General features: G+C 37.4%; 1 protein-coding gene across 7 annotated transcripts in view; it reads left to right on the plus strand.

The window, feature by feature from the left end:
- LOC125264612 (von Willebrand factor A domain-containing protein 5A-like) overlaps positions 1 to 3,912 on the plus strand; it is a 41,464-nt gene extending 37,552 nt beyond the window's left edge. For 2 of the 7 annotated variants that reach the window (XM_048184086.1, XM_048184095.1), the window contains exons 21-23: positions 3,177 to 3,316; positions 3,395 to 3,518; positions 3,655 to 3,912. In XM_048184086.1, the coding sequence (XP_048040043.1) occupies positions 3,177 to 3,316; positions 3,395 to 3,518; positions 3,655 to 3,734 (344 nt within the window). In that variant the 3' untranslated portion in view covers positions 3,735 to 3,912. Of the gene's footprint in view, positions 1 to 944; positions 1,255 to 3,176; positions 3,317 to 3,394; positions 3,519 to 3,654 lie in introns of those variants that run through there. The other 5 variants (XM_048184104.1, XM_048184120.1, XM_048184129.1 and 2 more) reach the window with 3 other exon arrangements.
- The last annotated feature ends 8,498 nt before the right edge of the window (positions 3,913 to 12,410 follow it).

Below are 12,410 nucleotides of genomic sequence, written 5' to 3' on the forward strand. Positions count from 1 at the left end.
TAATTGTCTTTTTCTCCATATCCGAATGTCACTATTTGAATGATTGTTTTGCAAAGACAGCTCCTCAAATGGCATTTAATTCTCTATATTGTGTGAAACAAGATATACTTCACTAAGCTTCTTTTTATTTTTTATATGAATCTAATCGTCATTTTCTGAATGTCACTCTTGGGTTGGTTTTGGCATGTCTCCAGACTGCAGAATGATGGTTGAATGTGATTCTGTGTCACATCTGGGTAAATCAACACATCCAGTTCAGATTCAGAAAACAACTTAAAAAATGATCACAATATAATGTTTCATATTGATCAGTCTCGATAATTATTGGAAAAAATTTCAGTAGAAAAAGAAATGTTTGAATTTAACCAATGCAATTCTAATTAAGGCACAGAACAAATCATTTTAAAACAAATTCAAATAAAATGTAAACAAATCTTTATTATATTTTATATGAAGATTAAATAAGTGTTAAAGAAACTTAAAGCTGCACACTTCTGGATAAATAGAGAAAACTTTTTTGTTTGTTTCAAACTGAGATCACAATTCGGAATGACAGCTAAATGAAATAACAGTTCTGACAAATAAAAAATAATAATTGTATTAAATATTAAATATATTTGAAATAATATCTTTAAAAAAATGTATTTGAAAGAAACTGCTGAATGAAGATTCAAATACATTTTTTAAGTCACTTGTCGCCACCTGGTGGTGAAACAATGTAATCGATAAATTTATATCTGAACTATAAACTTTTATCTCAGTACATCTGTGATAATTTGAATATTTGTAACAGAAATAAAGATACTGTGTGGTTGAAATATTGCAGCTGTTTATACCGACATGACAACTGCTCTCTCAAGATGAACTTTGAAGTAGATCAACTGTAAGATGGAAGGAAACCATGAAACTGCCACACTGACAAGCTGACATGTACTTTTTTACAGTAGCCCCTCACTGCAGAACACTCGAGATCCAGGGTGCGGAGTCAGGTAGGTTAAGGGATATGTTAAGTGGGAGGAGTTGGATCTAGAACCAGGGGGTGGAGATGGTAAGTTTAGACCAGGGCACAGACTTGGGTAGGTTTAGGGCTATGTAAAGTGGGAGGAGTTGGATCTATCTTTTGTTCTGCAGTGAGGACGATCTCAGTGATTGCGCAACTGAACTCCACAGCAACTTGTTTGCGTGTCACTCGAAGCACGTCTGTTTGGGACGGAGCGAGCTTGAGAGTTGTTCATGCAACAGAACTTCATGTCTGTTTACATTTTAATGCATTTAAGTGAAATTATATCGAGAGTTATATAGAAATTTTTTTCTATCATTATCGATTAAGACATACCATCGATAAATACCGATACCGTTTTATCTATACTTTACAAATCACAGACATGTTATTACAAATGACTAGAGGTTCCCAGATAATACTAATCCCGTGCAAATAGGGATAATTCATATATTATTCCTGTAATGTTGGGTTTAGTGCCACTAATGAATGCTTCACTTTTGAAAAGTCATGAAATTTTGCATTGTCTGAAATGCCAACATGCAGCTTTAGAGAGACAGTTGTATTTGCAGTCTAAATTAGAGGAAATTTAAAATAACTCCTAGTAAAATGCTGCATTGAGAGCTGATAGTCACTAGATTGGCACTTGACCAGCTGTTAACTCAAGAGAGCAGAATCTGCTTTGTTTTATGCAAGACAAAGACTTTACGAATCGGGAAATAACGAAACACTTATAAGCTCAACACTTGTAAGTAAAGTTTGGGTTGCCTTCCCATCATTTATTTGGTTTTCATCAAATTAGGCATTTTATTGAGAAAACTCTCTGGATAAAGATGTGTATAGAGTTAGATTTTTTATTTATTTATTTAACTAGTTATAATTAAGTTGGCTTGAAAAAGCCAACTTACTGTTATGCTATTTTCTTCTGAGACTAAAATTTCCAACTCTAACTCCTCCTAGAGCTTTAACTCTACATACTCCAAACTCGGGTCAGACATTCAGACTGTTCTGACTTAGTGTGCTATATCTTTTCTAACTGATCCGACTTACGGTTTTCCTAAAAAAGACTGTTAAAGCTTGGAAAAATCCCATTGACTTTCATTGACGGAATGTTCAAATGAGCCAAGACTGTTCAAACTCCAACTGTCAAAATTCAAATTTAAACTACGGAAGCCCATTAGACTCAAAAACTCAATTAGACTCAAGTGCCATTCTATGTACTGTTTCTAATCCATTCAAACTCATAAACTCATCTATCTATCTATCTATCTATCTATCTATCTATCTATCAAACTAAATCTAGCAACACCCCATCAACCACCCCGAGTACCCTAGCAACCGCATAGCAACACTCTATTGACCACCCCGAGTACCTTAGCAACTGCATAGCAACACCCTAGCAAACACCCTGAGTACCTTAGCAACCGCATAGCAACACCCTAGCAACCACATAGCAATACCCTAGCAACCACCCCGAGTATCCTAGCAACCACATAGCAACATCTTAGCAACCGCATAGCAATACCCTAGCAACCACATAGCAACATCTTAGCAACCACTCAGAGAACCCTAGCAACCGCATAGCAAAACCTTAGCAACCACACAGAGCACCCTAGTTCTCTATCAAAATTACTAAACTAAAACTGAAATTTTCAAACTGAAAACTTTTAAAACTGCTTCAAACTTTCTGGACTGCTTTTTCAAGCCAACTAAAGTTTGTCTCGACAAACTTTTTTATCTAGTTAATTATAAATATTTGGATCAGTTAATAAAATTAATATAATAAAATCAATATTACAATCAATGAACCTGTTGTCAAGTGAACACACAGTGTTAATTGTTTATTAATTCTAAGAAATGTTAATTTCCAGGTTATGGGAAAATAACAATCTTATTGTACAGTACTACTCAGAGCCTGTAGTCAGGATCTGCATGAATAGGGACTCCAGTATATGAGCGTGAAACACAGACAACTTTACGTGTGTCATGAAAAAGACTTTATTAACTAGACTAAACACTTAAACTACTCTAACACTGACACACATACATGCATACAGTTTACCAAGGGAAAGAGAGAAGTTACAGCATTGTTTGAAATTCAGCAGATCAAGCTTGGGGGTTCCTTAGAAGCTGCCTGAATTTCTTTATTTCTGCCTAAACTCTGTATGTATTGCAGCAGAACCTGAGCCCCAGACGGACCCTTTACTCCAGCTGGTCTCTCTTCAGAAGGCCTCGGGATGCTGGGAACTGAACGCCTCACTTGCTGCCGTGTTTGGGAAGACAGAGAGTGAGGTGACCAAACACAGACCAGCACAGGTGGGGCATATATGATGTCATATCCTCAGGTACGTCATGATTGGTTCAGTGTGTCTAACATGTAGTTGTGTGTTCCAGGTGGACGGGTCAATGTGGGCCACCGTTCTGGCTCTGATCTGGTTATATGCATGTAGATCAGGTGACCAGGTTGAGTGGCAGTTTGTGGCCATGAAGGCAGCGTCATGGATCCGCTCTCAGAAACGTGAGACAACATTCATTCATTTTCCTTTCAATGATGTTGACAGAAAGCAGCAGTTGAAGTACTTTACAAACATTCAGTGCTGTACATGTTCTTGTACACTGTCGATTGAGTTTGGAGGTGTTTGTGTGTGTTTCAGCGGAGGGCCTGTCTCAGTGTGTGCGTGACGGGAACATCCTGTTGGGAGGTCAGGTGACTGAAGGCATGTTGGGAATCTGAAGACTGAAGAATCTTGTGCTGTCAGAAATCAAATAACTCATTCTTTATCTTAAACATCTGTGTTTTTCTGCTATAAAATATAGTATGTTTTAAAGAATAAAACTGACATTTGTATCTGCGGTAGGGAGATTTTTTTAGTATATGGTAGCTATTGGGTCTGTCATAAATTCATGTTATTACTCTTGTAACGAATGTAGCGGTTCGTACAGTTATTAATCAATTTATGGATGAAATATGAATATAATAATTCATAAGGTTATGAATAAATTATGATTCATATATCAACCCAACGGGGAATTAAACATATATTGTGAATCAATTACAACGAATTATAATCAATTACATATATGATTAGTTCTGGTTTAATAATTATCTAGAGAAACTGTTCGTTTGTCCAGCAAACTAAGTCCCTCACAGAATATTATAAACAGAGTTATTTTCTGGCCATGAAAATAACTAAAGCATAAAGCGATCGAAAAACGTTAAAGTGACTTGGGTTTTCAGCTGAAAGAACAAACAGAACAATCGAGCATGAATAACGTTTTAATATATGCAAACTACGAATACAGAGGTTATACGTCTAAATATACAAGAAAATACACACCTCTGTACAAGAATAGAAGTAGAGAAGGAAAGAGAGAAGGCAAGTAGCAAACTCACAACCAGTCCTAAGCCAGCACGGAAATCAGTTTCATCATCTAAGATTGAGAAACGGCAGTATACTTGCATTGGTTGCGTGTGTCGAATTTCAGGTTAGCGCTGGTGCAGTTCGTTGGCTTCCTCCGTTCAGCGGGAAGGTTTGAACTGAGGACGAGAGTGAGTTTCGCTGGAAGATGGCGATCCCGAAGCTGAGCGCGGTGGCAGCGCGTGGTCACCGGAGAGGTCCGGGAAAAACGTGCACGAGATGCTCGTGAGACAATCGGGAGAGAACACCCAAGAAATTGTGCGTCTTTGCTTTTATGACAGATAAGCCGACACACCTCCTTGAGGTGGGGTAGCCAATAACATGGGTGCAAAGTTGGCGGGAAAGCTTTCCCTTTGTTTTTGTCTTGCAAACTCATTTGCATGATTTACAAGGTTGGATTAGTGTTCATTTTCCTTCGAAGTACTATTAAAAATAGTACAATGCATTTGTCAGCAGTGTGACATACATTATGGAATAAATCAGATGAACAGCTTTCAAAAGAATCTAGACTTGACATATAAACGAAACATGTAGAAGAAGTTATGGTTTACAGACAAAATTACATTAATAGGAATGAAACTAGAATGGCTACAGTCATTTAAACTCTAAAATCTAAACACTAGGAAGCATATATGCACTTAAAATATAGCGGGTACACTTTGGCACAGTCATATCTTGAGAATAACTGTACATACCATCTCTAGGCATGTTTGTATATGTGTGTGTGTCTGTGTGTGTGTGTGGGGTGTGTGTGTGGAATTTGTCTGGTCAGTCTCTGGCGCTGAGTTTCTTGCCCACAACCGGGGTTGATCCTTTGATGTTCCAAAAGCTAGGAAATTGGGTCCACTGTCTTACCTCGCCCAGGCCACAAAGATGTCAAATGGGCTCATCTTTGCAGACTGGTCGGAGCCGACTTAGTGATTAACGAACACAGTTCATCAGGTTAAAAGCATTCTGAAAACTCCAAAGTTTATTGATTATCCTGATACGTGTGCATACGCTACACTCTAAATACAATTCTAAATATATAATCATAATTTGTGAGTGATCACGAATCCATTATTTCGCTGTGTGTTGTTGTGAGCAGACTGTGTCAGTGTGACTTTACCAAACTATTAAAGTCTTTCTTCACTAGTTATAATTATCTGTCTGATATTTAGAAATGCATTTAATGCATTACAGATTAAACATGAATATTGTGAGCTTGGGTAAACTTTACTGTCTGCATCACAGAAAGAGGGTAATGCAGTCTGTGGCGGTTCTTGTAAAAAGTCTGTTACCTGTAGCCACATATAAGTAAGGGATGATAACAGTGTTTCAAGCGACATATCGATTTACCAATATTTTCCCAGATATTTAAGCATTTTACCATAATCGGATATGGGTTTTGTAATATCGGATTTACCGATAAATGCCACCATCTTGTGGGTGTTTTGAGAATTGCGCACAGGATCGTCATTTCAGCGCATCTTTAATTAGCTGTAATTAGTAAACTTAATTTAACATAACAGCCATTAATGCACAAATTAGATGTGTTAAACATAAATGCCTGAAGTGTAGCTAGTTTATGCAGCTTGTCTCTAATATAGCCACGTAAGATAATCCGTCATGTCCTGTCCCAATAATGATGTAACTTTGCATGAATACTTTAAATACAGCCAAGAATGAGCACATGTTAGAAATAAAAGCACTGTGGTCTGAGGTATTGCCGGCGATACCACCGCGGTTTTTTTCTTACCAGTGTGAAAGAGACTCAAAATACTCCGTCAATGTTGCACATACAATTAAGAGTTATACACCATTTAAATCTGTGGAATATCTTCTTTTATTTGTGTACACTCAGAGTAAAAACAAAATGTTGTGCTCTTTGTAAAATAAAGAAAACTAACATGATGCGTGATCTCTCCTCTCCCTCTGAACGAAGTCCAATCTGATAGTTCTCAGAAAATGAACTGTAACTTAGTGAATACTAATGACAAAAAAATTTGACTTATGTCTAAAAAAACGTTGAAATGTCAGGTTTTAAATTGTGTAAGTCAAATTGAAAACAAACCTTCTGTGTTTATGTAATCTGTATGAAAAGAGAGCCATGTCAGAAGTCTGTGATTCAGCTCATTATCCGCTAATGCGGCCACGGCCACGGAGCCAGCGCTATTCAGACGCAAATTCAGTCAATACAGGCATACATTGTCTCAATCGTGTACTTATTGTCTTGAAAAGTGTTTTGAATAGCCATAGTTAGCGATCTCTGGCCTCTGTTAGTTCGGTTAGTTCCTGGATTGCCTATTCTTCTTTAGCAGGCATTTGTGGACTAAATGTCTACAGAGCGCCCTCCGGTTGCAAGTATGAATTGAAAACACAGTATCCAGCACTCATAGTAATGACAATAAATCCTGAATCAATATTACTCCTCTGTATAGAAAATACAAACATATGAGAATCCATCAATATCTCTCCAAATGTGCATGCTTTTAAGCTAAAAGGCTATATGAAATGCCATAGAGGTAACATAATTGTTCAGACACTTTGCATCACAGAAATACATTATATTTTAAAGAATATAATAGAACACCATTGTTTTAAATTGTAAAAATATTTCACAGTATTGCTGTTTTTCTGTATGTTGATTTACACCATGATGAGCTTTGAGACATCAGAGATCACAGGTTTTTTTTTCACAGCCTACCTGTCTGAAAGAGCTCATTATTTATGCAGCTCATTAGAGCTCGTTATGCGATTCTTTTGTTTTCTCAGGTGAGAATCACCCATTATTCATGATGATTCACGCCTCTACGCATACTGTGTTTCTTGACCAAATTTGTTTTAGAAAATTTAAATCTCTCTATTGTTTTATATGGAGAAGGAAGGATAATTTTTACAAAATTTTGAAGCAAAAACTCTAGTCTACAACCTCCAATACCCAGAAGTCTTGTGAACACAGATTTAATATTATTTTTTGGCCTTATTTCAGTGACTTAAGTTTTTAGTTTTTTCAATAACCACGCATAAACGTTATTCCTTCAAAAACACAAACATGTACATACATGTTCCTCACATATTATGGTAGCCTAGTTTGTGCTGAATACAGTGTAATGACACTTGTGTCATTAATATGTTTATGAACAACTGAAAAAAGCACAAATGTCAGGGCATGTCAAAACTTCTCCAGGCCCCAAATCAGCCTCAGACTCCAGAGGGTTAATTCTCTCTCTCTCATTTGTGCTCATCATTAGTCTCGTGAAGTCGTCTGCATTTTGCTGTTCACTCAGCAGGTTGATGTAGGCTACAGGAAATGCTCCAGCACGGCCAACACATGTAACTTCTAATAGGATTCACTTGTTTAAAACACTGTAATTATATAAACATTTACTATATAACCATTAATTCACTAATAAACATTCAAGTAAACAACTTGAAAATTAATAAATAATTAACAAATTAATTATTAAAAATGGTATCGGTGCATCCCTAGTTGTCTTAGTTGGTATTTATTTATGATGGCTACAGTAAGCTGTTGTCATACTGCAAATCAACAGCAGAGACTCAAAGTGAGGAACAAAGTACGAGACTGTCACGGTCATGCTCTGTTTGGTTTTGTTTCCCTGTCACTATTTGCCTAAATTCTCATTCATTTTTTGTCATAATTTCTAATTAAACACACCTTTTCCGTGTTTTGATGATTATCATTCCATGTGTATTTAACAGAGGTGGGAGCAAGTCACACGTGTTCAAGTCTGAGGCTACGTCCACATGAAACCAGAGCTTACCCAAACTGATCTTTTTCTTTCCTCGTCTCAAGAAATATCTGCGTCCACACGAAACCACTGAAACGACTCAAAACAATGTAGTATACATGCCAGACCAGTATGTGGCACTGTAATTCTGCCACAGGGATACACTTAAAACAGCGAATAAGACTTGGAGCATGCGCATAAACCTTGTGCGCTGTATACAAACTATAAGTAAAGCTTAGAAATAACACTTTATTTTGGCTCAGTAGCTTCTGCAGCACGAATACAAGCATCTAGAGTCTGCTCTTGTTGTTGTTGCCGTTTTGTGCTGTTAGCGCGACACGTGGGGTGATGACATCATCATTTCACAAAATAAACGGATAGGCTGTACACATGAAAACGAAAAGACATAACGTTTTCACCTTCCGAAAACACCGGATCCATGTGGACGAAACGGCTATCTGATACAAAATGTGTGCGTATACACAGAAACGTGTCTCCGTGTGGATGGGGCCTAAGTCTGAAGTCCCTAACAGCAAGTATGAAGCAAGTCTTGAGTCGCAGTGCACGCAATCCAAGCAGGTCAAGTCAAGTGCTGCTAATGCCTGGTTCAGACTACATGATTTTAGCCCGAATCTGACACGATCCGTTTGACGTAAGGTGTCGTAGGGATTCGTAAACGATAATGGACGTCGGGACGCGAGAATTGATCGTTTCATCTCGTATAGTGTGTCATAGTATACGACAACCGAAAACCGCGTCTGCGATAGTTCACGATGTCACGGCAGAAAGACTAGCATGTTGAATTGTTTTGCGGTCCTTCACGACGGGTTCCATCACATGGGTGACGCTGACCAATCGGAGCACAGACGCTTTTTTTACGCAACTTTCAAACATGGCGAAACGCAAGAGAGATGATGGTGCAGCTAGGTGGAATTACGAAAGGAGGAAAAGTTTGTGGAGCTGTGGCAACAGTACTCCTGCCTGTACGATGTCTCATCAAGGGACTACCACAACAGATTAAAGAAAGAAAAATGCTGGCGAACGATAGCGGAAGCCCTTCAGCAACCCGGTGAGTACTGAAATTAGCTGTAACTTATGGCAAGCTTTTACTACTGGCTAATAACAAAATATTTTATATGAAAAGAATGATATTTTACCTCAAGTTCTCTTTGGATGATTGACAGCCCATACTGTCCTCTTCGAGCAAGCCAGGAACGTGTCCATGTCTTTCTTTTTTTGCGCTTTTCTAAACAAGACAGCCAGTACAAAACACGCTGCTTCCGTCATTGTTTACACTCTTGTTTCTCTCGCGCGTCATGACAACAAGCGACGATTGGTCGCGTAGCAACGTGTAGTCTGACATGTTTCAAGTCCAGGACAGGACAAGATTTTTGGAGTCAAAATCACATAATCTGACACAGTGACTATCATAACAGACAAAAAAAAATTGTGTAGTCTGAACCAGGCATAAGGGTCAAGTCAAGGTACAATACCAAACAGAAACAAGTGTGATGCATTAATTATATTGTTTCCATAGTAAATGTCAAATTTTTAACTTTGCTTGGATAGTTTTTATGGACTATCACCTACAGGAAAAATAAGTTTCCCATTGAAGGCCAATATTTGACCCCCTAAATTGATTTCCAGGGGCACTTTTTTTTCTAATCATGTTAATGTATACATTATCTTTGAGGAGAATGCATTACTGTTATCCCTCTGGAGTAAAAAAACAACAGTTTATCCGTCTACATCCCCTGCCGCTTCAAGTTTCTTCTTTGTGGCCAAGAAGGATGGAGGCTTGAGGCCATGCATAGATTATCACCAACTCAACTCCCAGACAGTGAAGTTCAGTTACCCCTTTCCTCTGGTCTCCGCTGCCCTGGAACAGCTATGTGGAGCTCGCATCTTCTCCAATCTGGACCTGCGGAGTGCATACAACCTCGCATTAGACGGGGTGGATGAGTGGAAGACTGCCTTCTGTACATCATGAATCGGATCGCGGTTCAAACCCGCCAAAAGGCTGAAAACACGTGACTTTGGCGCTCCGAACTGCAGATTTGATACACAGATTCACTGTGCTCCGAAGCTTCCTGAAGCAGTGTGTTTTGAAATCGGCCATCACTAAATAAGTCATTATTTTGTTTTTTTTGGCGCACCAAAAATATTCTCGTGGCTTTATAATATTAATATTGAACCACTGTACTCACATGAACTGATTTAAATGTGTTTTTAGTACATTAAAGGATCTTGAGAGAGGAAATGTCATTGCTGGCTATGCAGGCCTCACTGAGCCATCGGATTTCATCAAAAATATCTTAATTTGTGTTCTGAAGATTAACGAAGGTCTTACGGGTGTGGAACGGCATGAGGGTGAGTAATTAATGACAGAATTTTCATTTTTGGGTGAACTAACCCTTTAACGTGTATCACCTGTGACTGTATTCGTCGTCTGACTGTATGCACTGAATCATTATGTCCGTACCATGATGGTTTGGGATGAATACATGTACCATTACACCCCTTGCAGTTTTGCAGACTTGGTCTGAAGATTAGGTATGATTCATTGGTTTCACTGAGTTGGCCTCAAGTTCCACTTTTAGTGTCTAAGCAATTTTTTAAAACTGTATATATTAAAAAATTGCAATGTGAAAACAATATTATTCATTTATTTTAGGGGACCTGTCCAGCCTTGAGCATTTCCTGAGCATCTGATCATCCAGATTCCAAGCATTTCCTAAAACAGAAGCAATCAAAACATCATCAAATTTAGCTGTTGAGCGCTGTGTAGACCTCAGAAGATGCCTTCAATAAATGAAATGTGTGAACCATTTATAAACATGCTGGACAAAAAGTCTCTTTCCATCTCTCTTCCATTAAGCATTTTGTTAATTCCTTTGGAAGCTTTGATTGATAAAAATTTTTCATGCCCATGCAAAGTAATAACAAACCACATCTTTATTGCACCTTTTGTTTTTGTTTTTGTTTAATGTGTATTATTTTACAGCTAATGAAACGTGAACCTCGGTGTTCTATATCTCAAATGATCAAAACCATTTTGCTTTGCCTGCTTCCACCGTTTATGTGGATCATGCTTGTTTTCCTTGACGGTGATTATTTTGCCTGTCATGAAACAGACTGGGACGGAGTGTATGTTTATGATGATCAGCTAGATATTAAATGGTGTAAACCTGTTTCGGGGGGAAATGAGACTGAACATCAAGCTGAGACTCTGAGCTTTATTGCTAAATCGCAGGTGAGTCATATATTGACATATTACTCTGTATTGCTTTACTGTGATTATCCCTGTAAATACATGACTCCACTTTGGATAAAAGCATCTGCTGAATGAATTAGATTATATCCACTATCATAGCAATTGTTTTTGTATTATCTTAATGTACTGATTTTTTTTCCCTTCCAGATTATTGGTTTTTGGATGCTCTTATCTTTGGGCATTATAATAATAAGCACTGTATTTTATATTTGCTGCTGCAGTCATGAAGAGCCACAATATCAGGAACAGACTGAGAGACAAACATTTACAGGTACTTTTGTTTGCCATAGACAAGAACCAGATCGACAAGAACCAGGCCCAGCATTTCCCAATGAGTTTTGAGGAGAAATGTTCTCTACCGCAGAAAGACACCACTACAAAAATTGAAAATTGTTTTTCAATTTATTATGTATGAATTTAGGTTTATTTGAATGGTTATACCTATATAGTATACAGTCAAACCGAAATGTATTCAGACACCTTGAATATGCATTCATTAATTCAGTTTATTCACTATAGTTTGAGATCTTGTCATATTTTATTACCATTTTTAGAGTTAAACTGTGTCAGAAAACATTAATCTTAATTATGTGAGATAACACTTAAGCAAAACATGGTCAGGTCAAAGTGTCTGAATAAGTTTTGGTTCTAATTGTTTATCAATTTTTCTGGTAGTCCACTGTATGAAGAATGTTTGGGTATAATATGTCACACTTTATTTTGCTTTCCTCACTTACATAAATGAACTACAGTGTCCTGCACCCACTCTGAATAATTTTTGGTTTTACTGTATATAATTTTAATCAGTAATATATAAGACAAAATAAAGCGATATATTAAGTTTGAGTTTTTATACAAGTATGTAAATAAAGTCCTTTATTACTACTTTATTATGGCACAGATTTGAGATCTGCTGTTAAAAAACTTCCATGACTAATTAAAAAATGTCACTTTATTAGATTTTAGTTGATGATATGTAAATT

Source organism: Megalobrama amblycephala, linkage group LG1 (genome assembly GCF_018812025.1).
Source record: "Megalobrama amblycephala isolate DHTTF-2021 linkage group LG1, ASM1881202v1, whole genome shotgun sequence".
NCBI classification, from domain to species: Eukaryota; Metazoa; Chordata; class Actinopteri; order Cypriniformes; family Xenocyprididae; genus Megalobrama; species Megalobrama amblycephala.